Source organism: Dipodomys spectabilis, unplaced genomic scaffold, assembly GCF_019054845.1.
Source record: "Dipodomys spectabilis isolate Male_0828 unplaced genomic scaffold, ASM1905484v1 ptg000045l, whole genome shotgun sequence".
NCBI classification, from domain to species: Eukaryota; Metazoa; Chordata; class Mammalia; order Rodentia; family Heteromyidae; genus Dipodomys; species Dipodomys spectabilis.
The window spans coordinates 2,199,006-2,218,860 of NW_024870722.1; the positions used below are offsets into that span (position 1 = coordinate 2,199,006).

At 42.6% G+C, this 19,855-nt stretch overlaps 1 protein-coding gene across 5 annotated transcripts in view; it reads left to right on the plus strand.

Annotated features, from left to right (window-relative positions):
* Positions 1 to 19,855, plus strand: part of Phactr1 (phosphatase and actin regulator 1) — a 430,764-nt gene that overhangs the window by 389,278 nt on the left and 21,631 nt on the right. For all 5 annotated transcript variants that reach the window (XM_042678533.1, XM_042678536.1, XM_042678535.1 and 2 more), the window contains 2 exons: positions 544 to 791; positions 2,447 to 2,603. In XM_042678533.1, the coding sequence (XP_042534467.1) occupies positions 544 to 791; positions 2,447 to 2,603 (405 nt within the window). The remainder of the gene's footprint in view (positions 1 to 543; positions 792 to 2,446; positions 2,604 to 19,855) is intronic.

Sequence of the window (19,855 nt, forward strand, 5' to 3'; positions counted from 1 at the left end):
AGTCCCTGCCAGTCACTCTGCATAGCTTTGGAGAACTAGAACCACATTTATTAACTCTCTCCTGGTTCTCTGGCTTCATCTCCAACTTTGCCCCTACTATGAGACAGGAGAGTCACAAGTAAACTTTTCTTTGGTCCCTTGGAGAGTGTGATCTCATTCAGAAATATTTGTGAGACTTGGGTTCCTTTTTTTAAAAAAAAAAAATGTTTAATTATGGTAAATACACATAAAAGTGCCATGCTAGCCTTTTGAAAGTGTCCCATTCAGTGGCATTGGCCATGTCCACATTGTTGTATAGCTACCTCTGCCATGCATCCACAGGTAATTAGAATCCTTCTGTCCTGTTCCATGGCACTGCCACCATCAGGAAACCACTGTCCTGAAAGAATGAGCTACAGTAAGCTACATAGCGAGAAATGGGTCGATGCCATTTGGTGGGCCCTGCCACTTAGGACTGGGCAACCGAATTGTACAAAGTTCCCAGCCATGTAGATGGCATGTTAGCTAAAATGAGTTTCCTCTTTCTTCCTTCTCTTTAAACAGTTCTGAGCAGCGAGTCCCCTGTTCCACTTCTTACCACAGCTCTGGTTTGCACTCAAGTGACGGTGTCACAAAAGCAGGACCCCTGGGCCTTCCAGAAATAAGACAAGTGCCAACTGTTGTGATTGAATGTGATGACAATAAAGAAAATGTGCCTCATGAGTCGGACTATGAAGACTCTTCTTGCCTATACACAAGAGAAGAGGAGGAAGAGGAAGAGGATGAAGATGATGACAGCTCTCTGTACACCAGTACGTGCGTCCAACTCTCCATGGTGGGAGGGCGGGGAGAGGGGTGTGGAGCATGGTGTTGTAGAAAGTGAACTGACCCAGATGCCCAGGTTCTGGGCTCTCATAAGTCTTGTGTTACTGGCCCTGGGTTAATGAGCAGCTCAGCTTCAGCAGTAATAAGAGAGGGTAAACGTCCCCTAAATGCTTTCATAGCTGTAAAAATTGCAACACCATCCTACCATGACTCCTTTGTTGTTTTTTGGGGAATGCAACCCTTCTTTATTGCATAGTTGCAGAGTTGAAGGGACTTGAAAAAAATCTGTTCCCCTTTAGAAAATATACAGAAATATTAATCATTGTGTATATAACAGATCCCTATTAAGCAAACCTTAACAACTTTACAAGGTGTGAATGTAAATCTGTCATTTAAGACCTTTAAATAGATTAAGAGACAAGATGTGAAGAAAGCCAAGTTCAAAAGCTAGCAATCTGACCCTGAATAATAAATAAACATTAGTGATATGAGTACAGCCTGATAGTTGGCCAGTGTGTAACAATTGAATTACTAATAACAGCCCTCGTTTATTGAACACGTACTGTGTGCCCAGCAAAGTACTGTGTTGTCTTACGCATATCTTACAACTATCCTGAAGTGTAGATATTATTTATTCCAATTTATAGATAAGAACAGAAAACAGAGGTGAGGGAACTGGCTCAAAGCCTTGCATGTGCCAAGAGGCAGTTCTGGGATTTGATTCCAAAGCCAATAAAACCTATGCAGGATGAAAGAAAAGAAAGCATTGCTAAGTAAAGATCCAAAGGAATCCTTGAGCCTGCTGCTAGCTAGTATCCTCCTCTCGCTCTCTGCTTACTAGGCTTCAGAGAGCTAAAATGACCAAAGTGATGTAGTGGAGAGACTCAGAGAGAGACAGCAATAAGATCACTCTTGGTGGTGGGGCCTGTGCTGGGTATTTTAAGCTGCTTAGCAACCTCCTTGGCTTCTCTCCATTAGATGCCAGTAGCTACTTCTCTACTGCAGTCTCAGTTTTATCAACCAAAAATGCCTTTACATTTTTTTTTCAGCTGCTTTCTGGGGGCAAAAGCAATGCCAGCTTTTATCGATATATACGAACATAGATTGTATGTTAAAAACAAAAAAAAATCCTTACCTCCACTCCCATCCCAGCCTACCTCACCTCATCTTTTATACATACCCTGCTTCTCCCTCTCCCCCTCCCCTACCCAGCTCCAGAATAGCTCTCTTGGGAGTTCCTATCTTGCAGCAGGTGTAGATTCCCACCAACCTCCTGCTGTGGGAGTCCCTCCAGCCCCTCCTAAGTGAAGCCTTCCCTGCCTACGAAGGCCTCTGTCCTCTTCTTACCTCTACAGTGGGTAGCATTCCACAGCTAGTTTTGCCCTTTGTAATGTTGGCTACATGCTAGGATTTTTCCAGAAGGAGAGACCTAATCACATGCTCCCCATGTCTCCCCCACATGCCCTGTACAGTGTTACATACATATAAAGTATAGAGATGGCTGAGATTCTACCAAGGGAGGCCTGATCAAAGTCTTTTGGGGTCTTTTGTCTTGCCTTTTACCCTATAATCCACAGTTGACTGGATGGGAGCCCACACAGGTATTTGTCTGTGTCAATGAATTCACTTCTCTCTCCTGCAGGCTCCCTGGCCATGAAGGTCTGCAGGAAGGACTCCTTAGCCATCAAACTCAGCAACAGGCCCTCCAAGCGAGAGCTAGAAGAAAAGAACATTCTCCCCAGGCAGACGGATGAGGAGAGGCTGGAGCTAAGGCAGCAGATTGGCACCAAGCTCACCAGGTAGGACAGCAGCAGCCTCTGCCATCCTAGAGCGAGACCTCGCTCTCCAGATTGTAGCAAACTTATGTGATCTCCATCCCAGCTCATCCTTGGTGTCTCTGAACAATGTAACGGCATAAAAGACCAATTGAGAATACCTGCCAGGGTTTATAGACTAGTCATGTCTATGGGTTTGTTTTCGTAGATCCTCTTCTTCACTCAGCCAAGTCTTAAAATTTTCAGTTGAGTCAAGGTTTTTTAGACAGAGAACAAAAAGGCAGATTTCAAGGGAGATGAATCACCTATTTTAAAAAAATCATCTTCACCAAGAGGATTGAAGACTTACATGTATCGGAGTTGTAGTTTGGTTAAGCACAGGACAATGGAAAAATCACACTCTTCTGTACTGTTAAATGGTTGGTAGCATTGCCTCATTACTACTCTGGGTCTTTCTTGAGTGGTTATCTATGTGTGTATATTAAAGATATAAGCATGGCTTCCTGTTTTATTGGTAAACACTCAGGTATGTATTTGCAGTCTAGGACCTGTTTTTACAGAATTGGGTGGTATTTGTTGAGCTTTTTTTTTTTTTGGTCAATTGTGGGGCCTGAATTCTCTAGGCCTGGGCGCTGTCCCTCAGCTCTTCAGCTCAAGGCAAGCGCCCTACCACTTGAGCCATAGCATCACATCTGGCTTTTTTCTGCTTATGTTGTGCTGAGGAATCGAACCCAGAGCCTCATGCATGCAAGGCAAGCACTCTACCACTGAACCACTTTCCCAGCCCAAGCATTTCTTTTCTAGGCATTTTTGTAAATATTTTACATGTATTCATTTCATTTTTGAGCTTCTCTATGGAATAGACATATTTATGCTTCCTCTCTGTGGTAGTACTTAAACAGCTTGAACATGTACATTGTACAGACACTTGTGAGTGTCTGTAGAATATGTTGAAGTCTATGGGGATTTAATCTTAATTCTGCCTCTTACTAATTGCATAGCTTCAAATAATTGATTCTCTGATTCACTTTGCCTATGATTCAGTGTTTGCAAAACAGTGAGTTGAGAAAATTAAACAAGTTAATATAAATATTTAAAACAATATCTTGTCCCACATGCTCCCAATGATCTGTTAACGTTTGATTTACTCCTCCCAGCAACCCCTGAGTTTCACAGCCCCCAGATGAGGAAAGTGGTAGAGATGTAGGCATGGACCTTGTCCAACACTGTGCTGGTCTTCTTCCCTCTCACCTAATCTATTTTGTTACTTAAGGGCAGATTCTTCCTAGAATTAATCTAGTTTTCTCTTGAAATATGTTGTGCAATGATACAGGGCTATGTAAGTGGTCAATACTAATGGATAAATTGGCCTCATATTATGACCTCAATCCATACTCATTAAATATACATGGTCACAGCATGGTTGTCTGGATCTTTCTCTGTCTTAGATGATACTAGAATTTGAACTCAAGGTCTTCTCAGGGTTTTGCACTTGCTAGGCAGATGCTGTGCCTCTTGAACCAAGACCTGGATCTTGATTCTATTTACAGCCCCCTCCCTAGTAGGCACAGGCCACTGCACACAGCTTTTTTGTTGATATGGGATCAACTTTTTGCCCAGGTTTTGACCTTGAATCATGATCCTCCCAATCACCTCCTGAGTAGTTTGGATTACAGACAGGCACCACTGAGTCCTGTCAAAGTCTTTCTTAAGTTCTTAGAATGGACCTCTTAGAGAATATGGTCCATAGTCAGTGAGCTTGATTGCTGAACACTCTTCTGTTAAATTGAAACTCCTATGAACTACTGTCCATTGATCTGCTCTCTTCCTTATGCAGCTGCTCAAAGGATTCTCTCTCTTAACATGGTATGCTTTAGAGCCAATGTTCACTGTACCTACAGTGGACAATGTGCAGACAGTGTCAGTGCTTTTTTTGGGTATCATTGTTCCAGATTATGCTTCCAATGTCACTGGACATAATATTCTCAGCCTTCCCAGGTCTCTTCTCCCAGATGACATATAGTCAAATCTCATCTCTGAGGGTGGGTGGGAGGTACACAGGATAAAAATGGCACTATCCTAAGGAGGGACTTGGGAACAACAAGAGGAGATCTTTGACCCTAACCCCTCTTCCCAGAGTTCAGCTCCACCCCTAATTATGTATGCCCTTTGTTGTAATTCCTCCCCCTCCTCTGTCACAGTGCAAGCAGAGCCCTGGCTGTGTGAGGGGAAGATAGTAGACTCCTCTGGGAATGGAGTGAGATGCCCTCCCATCTGACTGTCCAGCGTGGCAGGTGACAGAAATGAGAAAGGGCTTCACTACCCTACAGCTGTTCCCCATAAGAGACATAACCCCTAGCCTCTCCTACCTGAACGCATTTCCACATTCCACCTCCATCACCAGCAGCATGGCAACAAAAAACCCAGAGCAGAAAGAAACGCTGCCGGCCCATGACAGGAAAGAGCGCTCTGTATTCAAAACCTTGTCTTTTAAATCTCTCCCCCCACACACACCCCACCCTCACCTTTCTTGTCTAACAAGACATAAATACTTCCTGGAACTTATAAAAACCCACAGAAAGTTTACCTACGACATGTTCATTCCCAGCCTTCTCTCATTATGGATAGAAGAATACATACCAACCAAGGAGCGGCACAAATAGGAAAGGCAGTGCTGGCATTATTCAAGGCTCCAAGCAGTCCTGCATCCTTGTTCAGAATCTGCTTCCTCTGTAGGCACTCTTTCCACTAAAGAGTTTCTTTCCTTTGGTAAGACCTATGGCACCTCTAGCCATATCTAGCCTGAAGGAGAGGATGTCAGAAGATCTTAACAGATCGATAGCTGGTTCAGAGTTCAGCAAATCAGGTGGAAAGGCCTAATCAGCATCTCAAAACCATCTCTGAGGTAACACAGCTGCGGATTCCCACCTAAAGAGTCTAAGAAGTGAGTCTCTTTATAAGGGGAGTCCAGCCCTGTGCTTCCAGCTAGTTATTCATCCCAAAGCCAGGGCAAAATGAAGAGGAAATCTGAGAGCCTACAAGTGACTGACCTGTCTATTCTGGCTTCTAGCTCTGGTTCCTAAGTAGTTATTTGCCCTCCCTGGATCTTAAACTAGGCCATCTGGTCACTTTATACAACAGGCATGCCTACTTATATAAAAAGTAACTAAAAGACTCTAGAAAACTGTTATAGAGTTTGCATTTTTGACGCCATCAATCTGTGTTCCTCTTGGGCTGTGGAAGTCAGCTACCATAATAAACCAGAAATCTAGAGCTCTTTGAAAAACCATGTGTCCAGCTTTGCAGTCTTCATGCAAGAACAAGATGGAAGACATAGTTTTACCTTAATAGTCTTCATTGCATAAGACAAATAATGTGCAACATTCCAAAAATAGTACTAAAGTCAAGGATGGAGAAAGAAACCCAAGAAAACAATGTCGGCTTCCATAAAGCTGAAACTGGGATTGTAGACCCCAGGCTCAAACTCCAGGAATGTCCCTGTCAAGTCCAGCCCCTTGCTGGACAAATAAAGGGACTTGGTAGAAAACAGAGAAAGGAATCTGTTCATGCCTCTCTCCTAGCTTCTGCTGGTATGGTGGAAAGTCTTTGTTACTCTTTGGCTTTGTATTTGTATCACCCCAACCTCAGCCTTCATTTCCATATGATACTCTCCCTCATGTGTGTGTGTGTGTGTGTGTGTGTGTGTGTGTGTGTGTGTCCATATCTCCTCCTCTTATGAGGATAACATTTACATTAATTTACAATTCACTTTAAGAAGATAATCTCATTTTAAGTGGATTGCCTTCATAAGACCTCAATAAATACCTTGCCCCTCCACACTCTGGGGTACTGAGATGTTAGTGTTTTAACATATAAAATTGTGGAGGACAGGATTCTTCCCTTAACACTTGGGGAAACATGGACTGGTTCTACTTAAAAAAGGGGACCATGACCTCAAGTGCAAGTGTGTATAGCCCAATAGATATTGTGCAAAAATGAAGCAGGCAGGAATACTAGATACTGAGGCAAGAAGAAAACGCTATTACTATCATTTCTACACCCCCCTCTCGCCAATTATTGTTTTAAGGAAATTAAGAGCTAGTGGGATATTAGTGGTTCACACCTGTAATCCTAACTACCTGAGGATTACTGTTTGAAGTCAGCCTGGACAGAAATGTCTCTGATACTCTTCTCTCCAATTAACTACCAAAAAGCCAAAATTGGAGGCAGGGAGGGAGGAAGGGAGGAAGGAAGGAGGAAAAAAAATATGAAATTTTTAAATGAGAATTCATTTTATAAAACATTATTAGCTTTCTATTACAGTAAGAAAAACCTGAGTTAATAAACATACTTAGCACATAGTTTTATAGATTTCTGTCCCTTTGTATGTGCAGAAGGGTCTAACAAATTCACTCAGGGAGGTGGATAAAAAATACTCTGATGCTCCCTGTGAAACCTAGCATGGGAATTTTCTCTTATTTAGGACTTAATAATATGCTAGAAAAGTATCAGCAGTCCACAATATTGTCATTATAAGCAGCATATCAAATAATATGCAGAGAGGGTTGTATGCTGGTTTAAATCATAATGTAGTATTCAAGGAAGAAAATTGAAACCCATTTTATTGTATCCACAGCACAGACAATAGAGTACAGTAATCCTGACTTATGAATGTTGCTTGCATAGTGTTTATGATTTGAGAATATGGATGCTACAGGTCTGACACAGTAGTACCTTGCTCTGAAGTGGCAAACACCATCTCCCTGCTAGGAATCTAAGAATTAATGTTCCATGTGAGCTGGCTCTGCTCAGGCTACATCATTTCTTCTGCTGCAAAAACACATTCTAAAAATAGGAATACCAATCAAAGGTTTGATGAATTCAGTTCCACTTGAACTTACTTAGTGTCCCTGGATACACCTCACGTACCAGTTGAAAGAAAGGGAAGAAAATAGATGAGTCTGAAGCAGTTTCTTTTTAGACCTTATCTTTCCAAACCACCACCACCACCACCTTTACCTCCTCTCCCTTCCTCCTCTTCCTCTTCCTCCTCTTTTTCCTCCTCCTGCTTCTCCTCCTCCTCCTCCTCATCCTCCCCCTCCTCTCCTCTGTACGCTGTGGTAGCATGAAATGGATACCGCTGAAAGGCACAAGAAAGAAATGGGAAGAGGGCACTTGCATCCACCGATCTGCAGATCCAAATAGCCTAGATGGGAATACTTTTCAAAAGATCCTGAGGCTTCCTGTGAAAATGAAAATAGAAACTTGACGAAAGGAAGGAGTCCAGATGAACATGAATAAAGTACAGAACTGAGCTGTGCCGTACTTGTATTACAAACACATGGACTCTAAGGAGTGAAGCTGCTCACAGATCAGTGGACATCATTCATGAACTCACAAGATAGAAAATTGTTTTTTTCCTTTGTACAACTACTTAATAATCATTTTTAAAAGACAAGAAAAAAAGGAAATTTGTTTTGGACAGCCCTTGGCAAAGATTGGCATCCTTTGAATGGTGCTCATACCAAGGATATGGCACTACCCATCTAACAGGAAGTTAAAGAAGCCACATGCTCATTGGGTATTTGTGTTCAGTGAAAGGTGAGGAAACTGGTCCCATGGGAAGGTTTGAGCTAGGCCCTCTGGGGACCTACACAAGTAGAATAAACATGTGGAAGTGCTGGCCTGGAGACATGGGTCACATTCATCCCAGGACTCCATGGTGATTAAGCATCAACTTGTTCTCTAATCCCAAACTCCCACTGTGAAGAACAAACACTGAGCTGGTAACATCTCATGACAGAATGGAGTTCCTAAATCCTGACCCTGTGGAGGGGGCGGAGAGGGGGGAGGGTCGGGCCCACACATGCATACATTCTTCTTATGTTTGCATGCATGTCTGTCTATCTTAGAAGGAGAGGAGTCACACAGTCTACGGCTCCACCCAGGATGTCAGGTTCTGAGAGTGCTTTACACCTGTGCCTCCCAGCTGCAGTCTGTGCAATTTTTTTCCAGTGGTTTGGAAAGTATGGTGGACAAAGAGCTGCCTCTTACTAGGTGAGAGTAAAAATGGCCACTGTGTTTCAAGCTTACACTAGGTTTTTGTTTGGTTTCTTTTTTAACAGGAAGTAGCCATCCCTGGGGATTGTGGGTCTTTTATATTTCATAGCTTTTTGGTTTTGAAGGGTAAGTCGTTCCAGCTGCATTTCAAATGTGGGGTGTAAACGTTGAGCAGGATACCGCTGTGTTCAACTACAAATAAGCAAGGAGTGAAGGACACATCTTAACAGCTGTCAAGGCCACATTTTTAGTCTGTAGAAGGCTCCCAATACTGACCTGTTATCCATAGCCTCCTTTTAGTTCTCCTGTGACATTTTCTTAATCATTATGGAGCTCCTCTACAGATATCATTCTTTTAATTTTTTTACATATCTGTTAAACCATGTATTTTTTTACTAATTCTATTTGTTTGCTGTTGGCTGTTGGTCATGGGGCTTGAACTCAGGGCCTGGGTGCTGTTCCTAAGGTCTTTTGCTCAAAGCTGATGCTCTACCACTTTGAGCTACTGCACCACTTCCAATTTTCTGGTGGTTTATTGGAGATAAGAGTCTCACAGACTTTTCTGCCTGGGCTGTCTATGAACCACAATCCTCAGATCTCAGCCTCCTGAGTAGCTAGGATCATAATCATAAGCTACAAGTGCCAGGCAAAACATTTTTTTTGTTTTTACTTTCATTTTTGAATCTTGATCAATGGTCACCCCTTCCATCCTTCTCCCTTCCGTGCAAGCAGCATTCTGATTGATTGCTTATCCTAGCATGTGATAGAAAGGAAAGCGCTGACTCTTAGAATGGCTGAATATAAAGAGGATCAACCCAAGCACATTGAGAGCCATCCTCTTCAAGGTAATGGCCCCTCATGTGTATTGACCCTTTGATTTTGATAAAATATTTTCCAATGAGCACCTCATCTAACAATCTTCAACACAGCTCTGCTGTTGGAAATGCTACATCATGATTGAGAAAGCAGAACTGATGATCTTACAGAGATGGCCAGTGGCAAAGAGACATACCTCCAAAATCCAGAATCTCCTAATGTCTAGCAACTGTGTTCTGTCCTTCCAGGGATAGTGCTCGAACACTTGCCCAGCATGTCTAGAGTCATAGATTCAGTCCCCAGCATTGCAGAAAAAGAATAATGATAACTTTGAAGACCAAGAAGGTACCTCAGAGAACTTCTTAGCTGGTGCCTTCATATAAAACTAGTCTACTATAGGAAGTCAGTCTCTCAAATAATAAGTGAAACTCTAATCATTTGTATTTATTAAATTTTTGTCTTTGGTTTATGTGTGTATGTATACACTACCACTTGGAGTTTTTTTGGTGGTTAATTTGAGATAAGAATGTCTCAGGTTTGTTAGTCTAGGCTGGCTTTGAACCAAGATCCTCAGATTTCAGCCTCTTGAGTAGCTAGGATAATAGGTGTGAGCATGGCTTGTCCATGTTTTGTTTTGTCAGTTGTGGGTCCTGAACTCTAGGCCTGGGCACTGTCCCTCCGCTCTTCAGCTCAAGGCTAGTGCTGTGCCACTTGAGCCACAGCGCCACTTCCCGTCTTTTCTGCTTATATGGTGCTGAGGACTTGAACCCAGGGCCTCACGCATGCAAGGCAAGCACTCTACCACTGAGCCACCTTCCCAGCCCAATGCTCCTTGGCATTGCCCATCTCCAGACTCATTTCCATGGTATCTAGTGCTCTATCTCCCCTACCAGATTTGTCATCAGGTTTGAAGGGATGTGATTTTTCTGCAGCTTCTGCACAGTTCGTACATAAAGTTCTGAGTATTTAAATAGCAGAACTGGTTTACAACTGAACATTTGTAGCACAGTTGTTTTTTTCATGAATGCCTCTACATCTTTATTTACTGTCAAAATAACTCGAATGCAAAATGCTAATAAAGAGTAATGCATTTTATTTTATCTTCATGTTTATTTCAGTCCTCTTGGAATGCAATGATTTTTATAATAGCCTCAACAATTACATATATGCCAAAACTAAATAGTAATTTTCAGATAGAACATAAACAGGAAAAACCTTCCAGAGATAAAAATGCTGGAAAAATCACTTTCCCTGTAATTCTAAAAGTAATTCCTTTGAAATGTAAGTGAATACACTTCTATTTTGGGAAGTATGGTCATGAAAATTTGATGTTCTATGCCCATTGAGTCACTAAAACAATAGTTTCTCAAAATGGGCAGCCTTTTTAGTTCCTTCAGCTATTTAGCAGACACTGACAGGTAATCAATGTGGTGAAAAGAAGTTTGCCTACCTACCTAATTCCAGGCCTTCCCTTGTCTCTTATTACTCATTTTACTCATCCTTGTATTTAAACTGGTCAAGTTTTTTTCTTAAAAGATGCTATCTTCAACCAGGTACTAGTGGCTCAAGCCTGTAATCCTAACTACTCAGAAGGCTAAGATCTGAGAATCATGGTTTGAAGCCAGTCTGGGCAGGAAAGTGTGTGTGAAATTTTTACATCCAGTTACTCAACAAAAATCCAGAATGGAACTGTGATTCACATGTAGAGTACCAGCCTTCAGCGAGAAAGCCCAGGGGACAGTACCCAGACTCTGAGTTTTAGCTCTAGTAACACACACACACACACACACACACACACACACACACACACACCATCTTCCTGTGCATTAAAATGACAATATGAGATATACCCTTCCATAAATTTGATTGAATTCATGAATTTGCCATGAATTCTACCCCCAAGAAACCTGGCCACTGTCCCAATCCAAGTAAAGCCCTCACAATGCCCTTCTTAACTGAGTTGGCACCACCAATTATTTATGAAAGATGAATGGAAGCTTTCCTCTGAAGCCCACTAAATGAGTGTGGCACGTTCTTGAAGGAGCTCCCCAGATCAACATGTCCCTGTTCATTCGACGCTCAGTCAAGTTGCCCTCTTCTTCAGAGGTTTTCATTGACATAGCAATTGGGGCCCATAGCCTGTGTGATCTGATTCTCGTTATACAGTCTACAAACTACATCAGGGCTTTATAGTCAGTTGACTGGAATCAGGTTTTTTTTTTTCAGTCTAATGTGAGGGACTCGGCACATTACATCTTTCAGATCAGAGATTGGGTTAAGAATTGTCCATTGCTGGGTACCAGTGGCTCACACCTGCAATCCTAGCTATTCATTCAGGAAGCTGAGATCTGAGTATCATGGTTGAAAGCCAACCTAGCCAGAGAAACCCCAAAGACGCTTATCTCTAGTGAACCACCAAAAAGCCAGAAGTGGAGCTTTGGTTCAACTGGTTAGAGTGCTAGCCTTGAACACAAATAAAAAAAACTCAGGCACAATACCTAAGCAAAAGAAAAGAGCAAAAGAAAAAGAAAAAAGTCTATCATGTTACTAAAGAATCACTCATTTCTTTGCTTTGGGGACCCAAAATAATTTGCATATAGCAAGCCTGTCATAGCTTTTGTGGTTCCACTTTACTGACCAGTGCTGAAAGAAGAGTTTTCAAGCTTTGGTGATAATTCTTTGACATAAGAAACTGAAACTACAGTTCATAGGTCAAATCCAGGACTCCAGATCCTCTTTGTCAATAAAACTTTATTGGTACACAGTCACACTCATCCTTTTCTGTTCTGTGACTGATTTCACACTTTAATGGCAAAGCAGTTGCAGCAGAGACCACCCATGGCCTACAAAGCCTGAGGCGGAAGAGAAGCAGCGCGTGTAAGGATAGTAGCATGCTGGTGGCATTGAGCAGAGGCAGCCTTGCTCTATGCTGACACCCAGTCCATTTAGGAAGGGCATCTGCTTAAAATGTCTTTATTTGGTGGGGAAATTCTATTTTTCATCACACATGCACATGATGTTTCTTTGTACTCATTTCTCTAATCATCAAAATGGCCACATGGACTCTAATTTATTAGTCAAAATGTGCCTGTGGAGTGCCACATAGCATACAAATTATGCCAGCTCTGAAACTTTGATTTATGGCCTGCCTAAGAAGTTGTTTCAAGGTGAATCAGGCACCATCAAAAGCATTCACATGTTGGCCAGCTATGAGGGACTTGGGTGTGCAGATGGACAGAGGGGGAAATCTGTCTTAGCAGATGTGTGGGGGCCCTAAGAAAGCTAGCTACCAGCTTGAAAAATCAAATAGCAACAAAGATGGTAGATGCCATCTTGTATGTGTGTATCTAGGTCCTAAGCCCCCTAGGAAAAGATGGGACAACAGGCAAGCAGTGCCCCCTTGGCACATGACATATCTGAGCTCAGAACCCTAGTGAACAGGTGATATATAAATGGGGTATCTCAGGGGTATGCAGGGCTACTCTAGCAATAGCTGCAGTCAACTTCAAACCCACTAATGTGTTTAGGAGGGGAGAAGGGGGAGGTAGAACTGTTGATGACAGGACAATGTCTTCATTCACTTCTTTCAAGTAGAAAAAAAAATGTTCACACGTGGATGCATACAAATCATCGGGAGTGTCCATGTTTGAAACTGAGAACTTGGGCACCGACAATGGTCTCTGCACTGCTGCAGTCTGCCTCCTCTGTCTTGGTCCATGTACTTCTCCCATGAATGGTGCCTGGCTAGGAAGGATGACTTTCAGGGCTCCAAGTGTCCAAATATTGCTGTCTGCTGTGTGTAGGAATCCGGTTGTGAGCACACTGGGTCTCTCAGTGACCTCTTATTAGACACTATACTTTCCAGAAAAGATAGCTCCCTGACAGGTGAGCCATCTACTGGTCCCTTCAGGAAGGACCTTCAGGAGCTATGTGTTTATGTCACACCTCAGGAGTTGGCTTTACTGATGCTTCCTAAGAAGGAAGTGACAGTCATAGGCACAGAGCTGCTAATGGAATCTGCTCAGGTTTTCCTGGCCTCCTACTGAGGAACTCCACATTGAGAAGCTGCCTGCCTATTTGCTGCTGATCCTGTGGATTCCATCTGGCCTCTCATGTCCAAGGGCACATAGGAAACAGAGCAAGGATGTGTGTGTGTGTGTGTGTGTGTGTATCTGTGTCTGTGTCTGGTCTGTGTCTGTGTGTCTTTGTGTATGTCTGTGTCTGATCTGTGTGTGTGTGTGTGTGTGTGTGTATGTGTGTGTGTGTGTGTGTGTATGCATGTGTGTGACCTAAAATGTGACCAGAATGTGAGGAAATGAAAGTAGCAATGGTTTCATGGAATAAGGAGGGAAGGGTGTGCCGATCCCTGCCCCCAGTCCCCTGGCTTCTACCTCACCTCTTCCTCAGTTTGCATCTTAGGAAGTGCTGGTTATCTTAAGAAATTGGCCATTTGGAAGGTAACATGGAATCATTGTAAGCCACATAATACTCCACAGCTCCTAGGGGGAATGTCAGAGCAGACCATAGAGGAGACTTGGGAGCCTGCTTCTAACTTTTCATCCCTTGCTTGGTTTTATTTATTTATGTACTTACTTATTTTTGTCGGTCATAGGGCTTGAACTAGGGGCCTGGGCACTACCCCTGAGCTCTCTTGCTCAAGTCTAGCGCTCTACCACTTTAAGCCGTGACCACTTTCGGTTTTCTGGTAGTTTAATTGCAGATGAGAGTCTCGCAGACTTTCCTGCCTGGGCTGGCTTTGAACTACAGTCCTCAGATCTCAGCCTTCTAAGAAGCTGGGATAACAGGCATAAACCATTCCTTGCCTGCTTTTAGAAAGCCATCATGTTGTGAGTGTGGCTTACTGAATCCCACCAAAGCAAGGGCATTGAGGGAAATGTGGAACCTTGATATTTTCTACATGAACTAATTAATCATGGCATTTTGGTATCATCTGGACTGTATACATCAACCTAACCGTGACATTAGCCATGGCGGCCACCCTCAGTAGTAAACCCCGGAGCCGCTTCTCTTCATGGAAACACTCTGTCCTTGCCCAGGGCTCTGTGTTTGTCAGAAACAATATTCCTTAAAGTTGGGTAATGAGTACTGGGATGCTTAGGCAAGGGTCAAGTGAAGAAAGGAATTCCTAGATACCCGTACATCATATGCACTTCTTCCTGAACCTAAAGCTGGACTTTGGCTAAGATTTTCACAGTGATGAGTGGTTCCTGGGCCTAACCTGAGTCCAAGAAATGTCTCCTTTTCTTTTTTCTTTTTTCTTATTTTTGGCAGTCATGGGGCTTGAACTCTGGGCTTGGGCACTGTCCCTGCGCTCTTCAGCTCAAGGCGAACACTCTACCACATGAGCCACAGCACCACTAGTGGTTTATTGTAGATAGGAGTCTCAAGGACTTTCCTGCCTAGGTTGGCTTGAAACTGCGATCCTCAGATCTCAGCCTCCTGAGTAGCTAGGATGAGCCACTAGCACCCAGCAAATGTCTCCTTTTCTGAGCTTGGTTTTATATATATATATATATGACCTTGAGAATATTATATGTAAGTCATTTGATTTTTTTTTCTTCTCTTGCTCAGAGTATTACACCTTTAAAGAGAAATGATACAAAAATAATCTAATCGGATTACCTGTATCTGTCACCCTATGATCACAGGGCTGATGTGGCATCTGACTATGACCCTACTCTGATCCCTCCGGGTCTTAAATCTGAGCATCTTTGGGCTGTGCTTTCCTGTTGGTCCATTTCTAGCAGGAAACAGGTAGTTCACTTATTGTGGTTACTAGGGGAGGGTTTATTTACAAAGGCCAATTACAAAGATGTGGACAGGCTTCCGGAACCTCCTCAACCCAAAGCTCCTCATCTCACCAGGGTAAGCAAAGAAGATGAACTTCTTTTTCATTGTGATGTATGTAGATTACAGTTAGTTCTTAACCCAGAAAGCAATAGAATTGCTTCTCTGTTTTTATATGAAAACATAGATAAGTCTACAACAGATGAAGAGAATAGAACAAGGCCAGGTGGCTAACATATTGGTTTGGTTTGGTTTTTGTCTGTAATGGGGCTTGAACTCAGGGTTTGGGCACCATTCTTGAGCTTTTTCACTCAAGGCTAACACTCTACCACTTTGAACCACTTCCAGTTTTCTGGTGGTTAATTGGAGATAAGAGTCTTATGTACTTTCCTGCCTGTGCTGGCTTCAAACTGCAATATCCTCAGATCTCAGCCTTCTGAATAGCAAAGCATGAGCCACTGGCTCCCAGCTCCGCAATTTTTATTACCTATCATCTTCATCATTTTAATTCCCACCCAACAACTCAATCAAAAAATATTCAACTCATATATTTTGACTCATACTGAATTTTTGTAATAACAAATTAGTTTTGAAGTTTAGGAGTTTAAACTCTGGGCCTTATTTACTAGACAGGTCTTGTACTGTTTGAGTCATGCCCCAACCCTTCCTTGCCTTAGTAATTTTTCAGATATGGTCTGGCTTTTCTGGCCAAGGATAGCCACAGCACCCAACACCCAACTTGGTTTTTTTTTGGGGGGGGGGGTCTCATAACTCCCCACCCCAGAGTTGACCTCAAACCACAATCCTCCCAGTCTGTACCTCCTGAGTTTGAACCTCAACACCTACATTATTTTTGTGTTTTTAGGTGAAATAAAATGGAAACTAAGTAAATGTGTAACTCATTGATTGAAATCATGGCTTTTAACTCAGGATCTTTCCATGGAATACAGAACACATGTGACATTTTCTCTTAGTAGCCAATGCTTTGCCCACTCTATTTCCTTCCTAATTGCTCAAATCTCCTGGTTATGGTAAAGCTAACAATGAATCAGGCCCTTTCGGGACACATAAGTGCTTTCACTCAGTGCTGTCTACAAACCCTCAATTACTCACTTGTCTCTTCCCCACCCCACTGTATAAGCAACCTGCTCCCACATCCAATACCATCTTGGGCCATTGTTCTGTCTTTAGGTTGAGTGGATCTCCAGGAGAGCTTGTTCAAACAGCCAGGACTACCCCTCTCCCAGAGTTCCTGATGCACTTGCTCTGGAGCCCTGGAATTTGCATGGTTAGCAATTCCCAGGTGATCCCAATGCTGGACTATGAAGTGCAATGTACTGACTCCAATAGATACAATCTATTGAGATGTAATCTCAAAGTGCAAGTCTGAATTACCTGGGAAGCTGTACCTGTGGAGGGTACAGCTCAGGGGTAGAGCATACATCAATATGTGGGAGGGTCCTGAGTTCCATCCCAGTATTGCATCAAAAAGCAAATTAAATAAAGTGAAAGAAATCTGTGTCTACCCTCATATATTCCAATAGAATCAATCAAGTATGTCGCTCACATCCAGCATTTTTTAAGGTCACATGGGTTAGTCTCATGCTGTAAGGTTGAGGGTCCAGAGAAAACAACAATTATTAGGAAAATAGGCAGAAGGCTGTAGGAGGAATGTGAGGCTAAGCTGGCTGGAGGCTGAAACCCCCGAGTCTGACAAAGAGAAGTGATCAGAGAAATTCTAACTAATGGGCAGGGGCGAGGGGGGGGGGGGGCGGGGGAATAGGGGCTTGCTAGATTTTGTCTTATTTTTGTTTTGTTGATTTGCTTTTGGTGCTGGCACTGGGGCTTAAACTCAGCACCTGTCACTCTCACTTGGCTTATTTCACTCAAGGCTGATGCTCTACCACTTGAGCCACACCTCCACTTCAGGCACTTTGTTGGTTAATTGGAGATACGGGTTTCTCAGACTTTTCTGTGATTCTCAGATCTCTGCCTCCTGATTAGGATTACAAGCATGAGCTACCAGCTAGCTAAGAGTTTGGAATAGAACATAAATGTGTGTGAGCATGTAATAATATAAGCTATTTTAAGAGAGGGAGAAAGAGAAATAGCTGTTCTGCCTTAGTATGTAGAGAGAAGAGGCAAAGAGGCATAGTTCGGAGGTAGAAAAGCAAAACTACCATTCAGTCTTCCCAGAATTCATCTTGTAAGCACAAATTCACCCCCCATAAGCACAACCCTCAGGGTGAGGTATTATCATCAAAAATCTTTGAGGCTTTGACTGTGCCCCAGGAGCTGTATACTAAGTACTAGTAACACAGAGAAATAAAATATAATTGGTGCCCTTGAGACATTCTCAGTACCACTGAGATCTTCCTACAGGCCATCCAAGCACTAGATGGGGCATGGTGGAGATAAGAGAAAGCCTTATCTTGCCTAGTAGAATCAGAGGTCTATCTCATCTTTCCTAAACCACCTACCTGTGACCAGCCTATCTGACAGTGAATAAGAAGCAAGGGTAGACTAGGTATGAGACCATATTATACTGATGTTGCAGGACATGATATAAAATGAGTTTGATTTTTATTCTTTGTGCAATGTCAGGCTATGGAAGGCTAGCAGAGGGCAGAAACTTTCTCCTCTCTACTCCTCCTCTGCCATCTCCGCACCAAACCTCTAAGAAGTCTGATCAAAGTGGACAATTAGAGGCTTTTTCCATCTCACGACTAAATCAGAAAGCCTGAGGCTTAGGGCAAAAGGCTACCTGCTTGGTAGTGGAGCCCCACTGGTGGTCAGCACACCCAGCCCCGCCCTCCAGCCACCTTGAAGGAGAGGACACCTGTGAACTTTCCTCAGACCTGAGATCTGGTAAGGAGCAGGACCTAGACGTTAGAAGACAAAAAGGTGAACCTTCTGAAAGCCAGTGGAACAAAGCAGTCCCAGAAGTAAATTCTAGGCAAAGGTGTCATCTGAGACAAAACTGGAATAAAAAGAGGACTTTGTGAAGGCCACTAATAAGGTTAAATCATTGATGACCTCATAAAGAACTGATTCAATAGAACAAGGTTTTCAGCCTTGGCTCTGTGAATGTCATGGGCTAGATAACCTTAGTGGAGTTGCCTGTACACTGTGGGATGTGTAGGAACATCCCTGGCCTCTGTCTACCAGGTAGATGCCAGTAACACCTTTCCAGTCATGATATAGTCAGAAATGATCCCAACATTACTAAATGTGCTCTGTGAGGCTGAATCCCCCCTGGTTGAGAACCAGTGGTCAAACTGTGACCAGAAGCTAGACTGTGATGCATTTGGAGGCCTCCAGCCTGGACCACTCTTTCAAGAGGTATCTAACAGCCAAGGGCAAGCAGGTGATGGGAGCTGAGGTAGGAGGTAGGGTTAGAATAGCTTCGGTGGTCATAGCAATTGTTTTGTTGTAGTTTATTGGAAATGAATTGGAATGAACTAGAAAAGAGAGAAAGGCCAAGTGCTGGTGGTTCCTGCTTGTAATTCTAGCTACTCAGGAGGCTGAGATCTGAGGATTCAAGGTTTGAAGCCAGCCATTGGAGCGGGAAAGTTTGTGATACTCTTATCTCCAGTTCACCAGCAAAAGAGCTGGAAATAGCACTGTGGCATTAGTAATAGAGCTTCAGCCTTAAGCAAAAACACTAAGGGACAGTGTCCAGGCCCTGATTTCAAGTCCTAGCAGAGAAAGAGAGAGGAGAAGAAGAAGAAAAAAAAGATAAGGTATAATCTTAGAGCAGCATTTCTTTAAGTATTTCACAAACATTAAATATCTCTAGTTATCAGAACTCTGCCAGTCTACATAGATGCCGTGATGAATATATGTTCCTTATTCAAAAATTACTTAGAGACTCACTCAGTGGTAGAGCACATACTTAGCATGTATGTGGTCCTAGGTTCAATTCTCACATATACATATTATATATATAAACACTGTGTTTTATCTATTATATTTATATCAATATATAATAATTTATTGTAATATACTTTTATTGTTTTATTATATATACTTTTTATATTTTATATATTATATAGTATACATATATATATATATGATTTCAAAATGGCAGAAGAACATCTAAGTATGGGTGTGTATCTACACAGATGCAGTGCCAGCAACCAAGATTGATGGTGAGTGTTGTACGTATGACCCCCTACCTCATGTAATTTAAGCCATGGGGTCAGTGGACAAAGCAGATTGATAACAAGCACTGGGATACAGGAGCACCAGGACCCAGCAGCAGTGCCTTGTCCCAGAGATAAATACAATGCCTGCTATTTAATGCTTAACCTGGAATCTTAGGCATTATTGTCCATTCTCCAGACAAAGAGAAGGGAAACAAGTGTTACGGTGACAAGGAAGACCTTGGAGATCTGAAAAGAACCAAGAAGAGATGATTATGACAGAGCAGGATGGGAAGATTCTTGGCAAGTGGGCTGATCATGAGGAATATTCCAGAAAATTGACGGATGGTGTTGATGCTCCTGTAGACACCAGGAAAACCTGCCTTAATTTTTTTTTTTCCAAGCAGGGAATGATCAGATTTGCTGTCTTAGAACATTCTGAAGGGG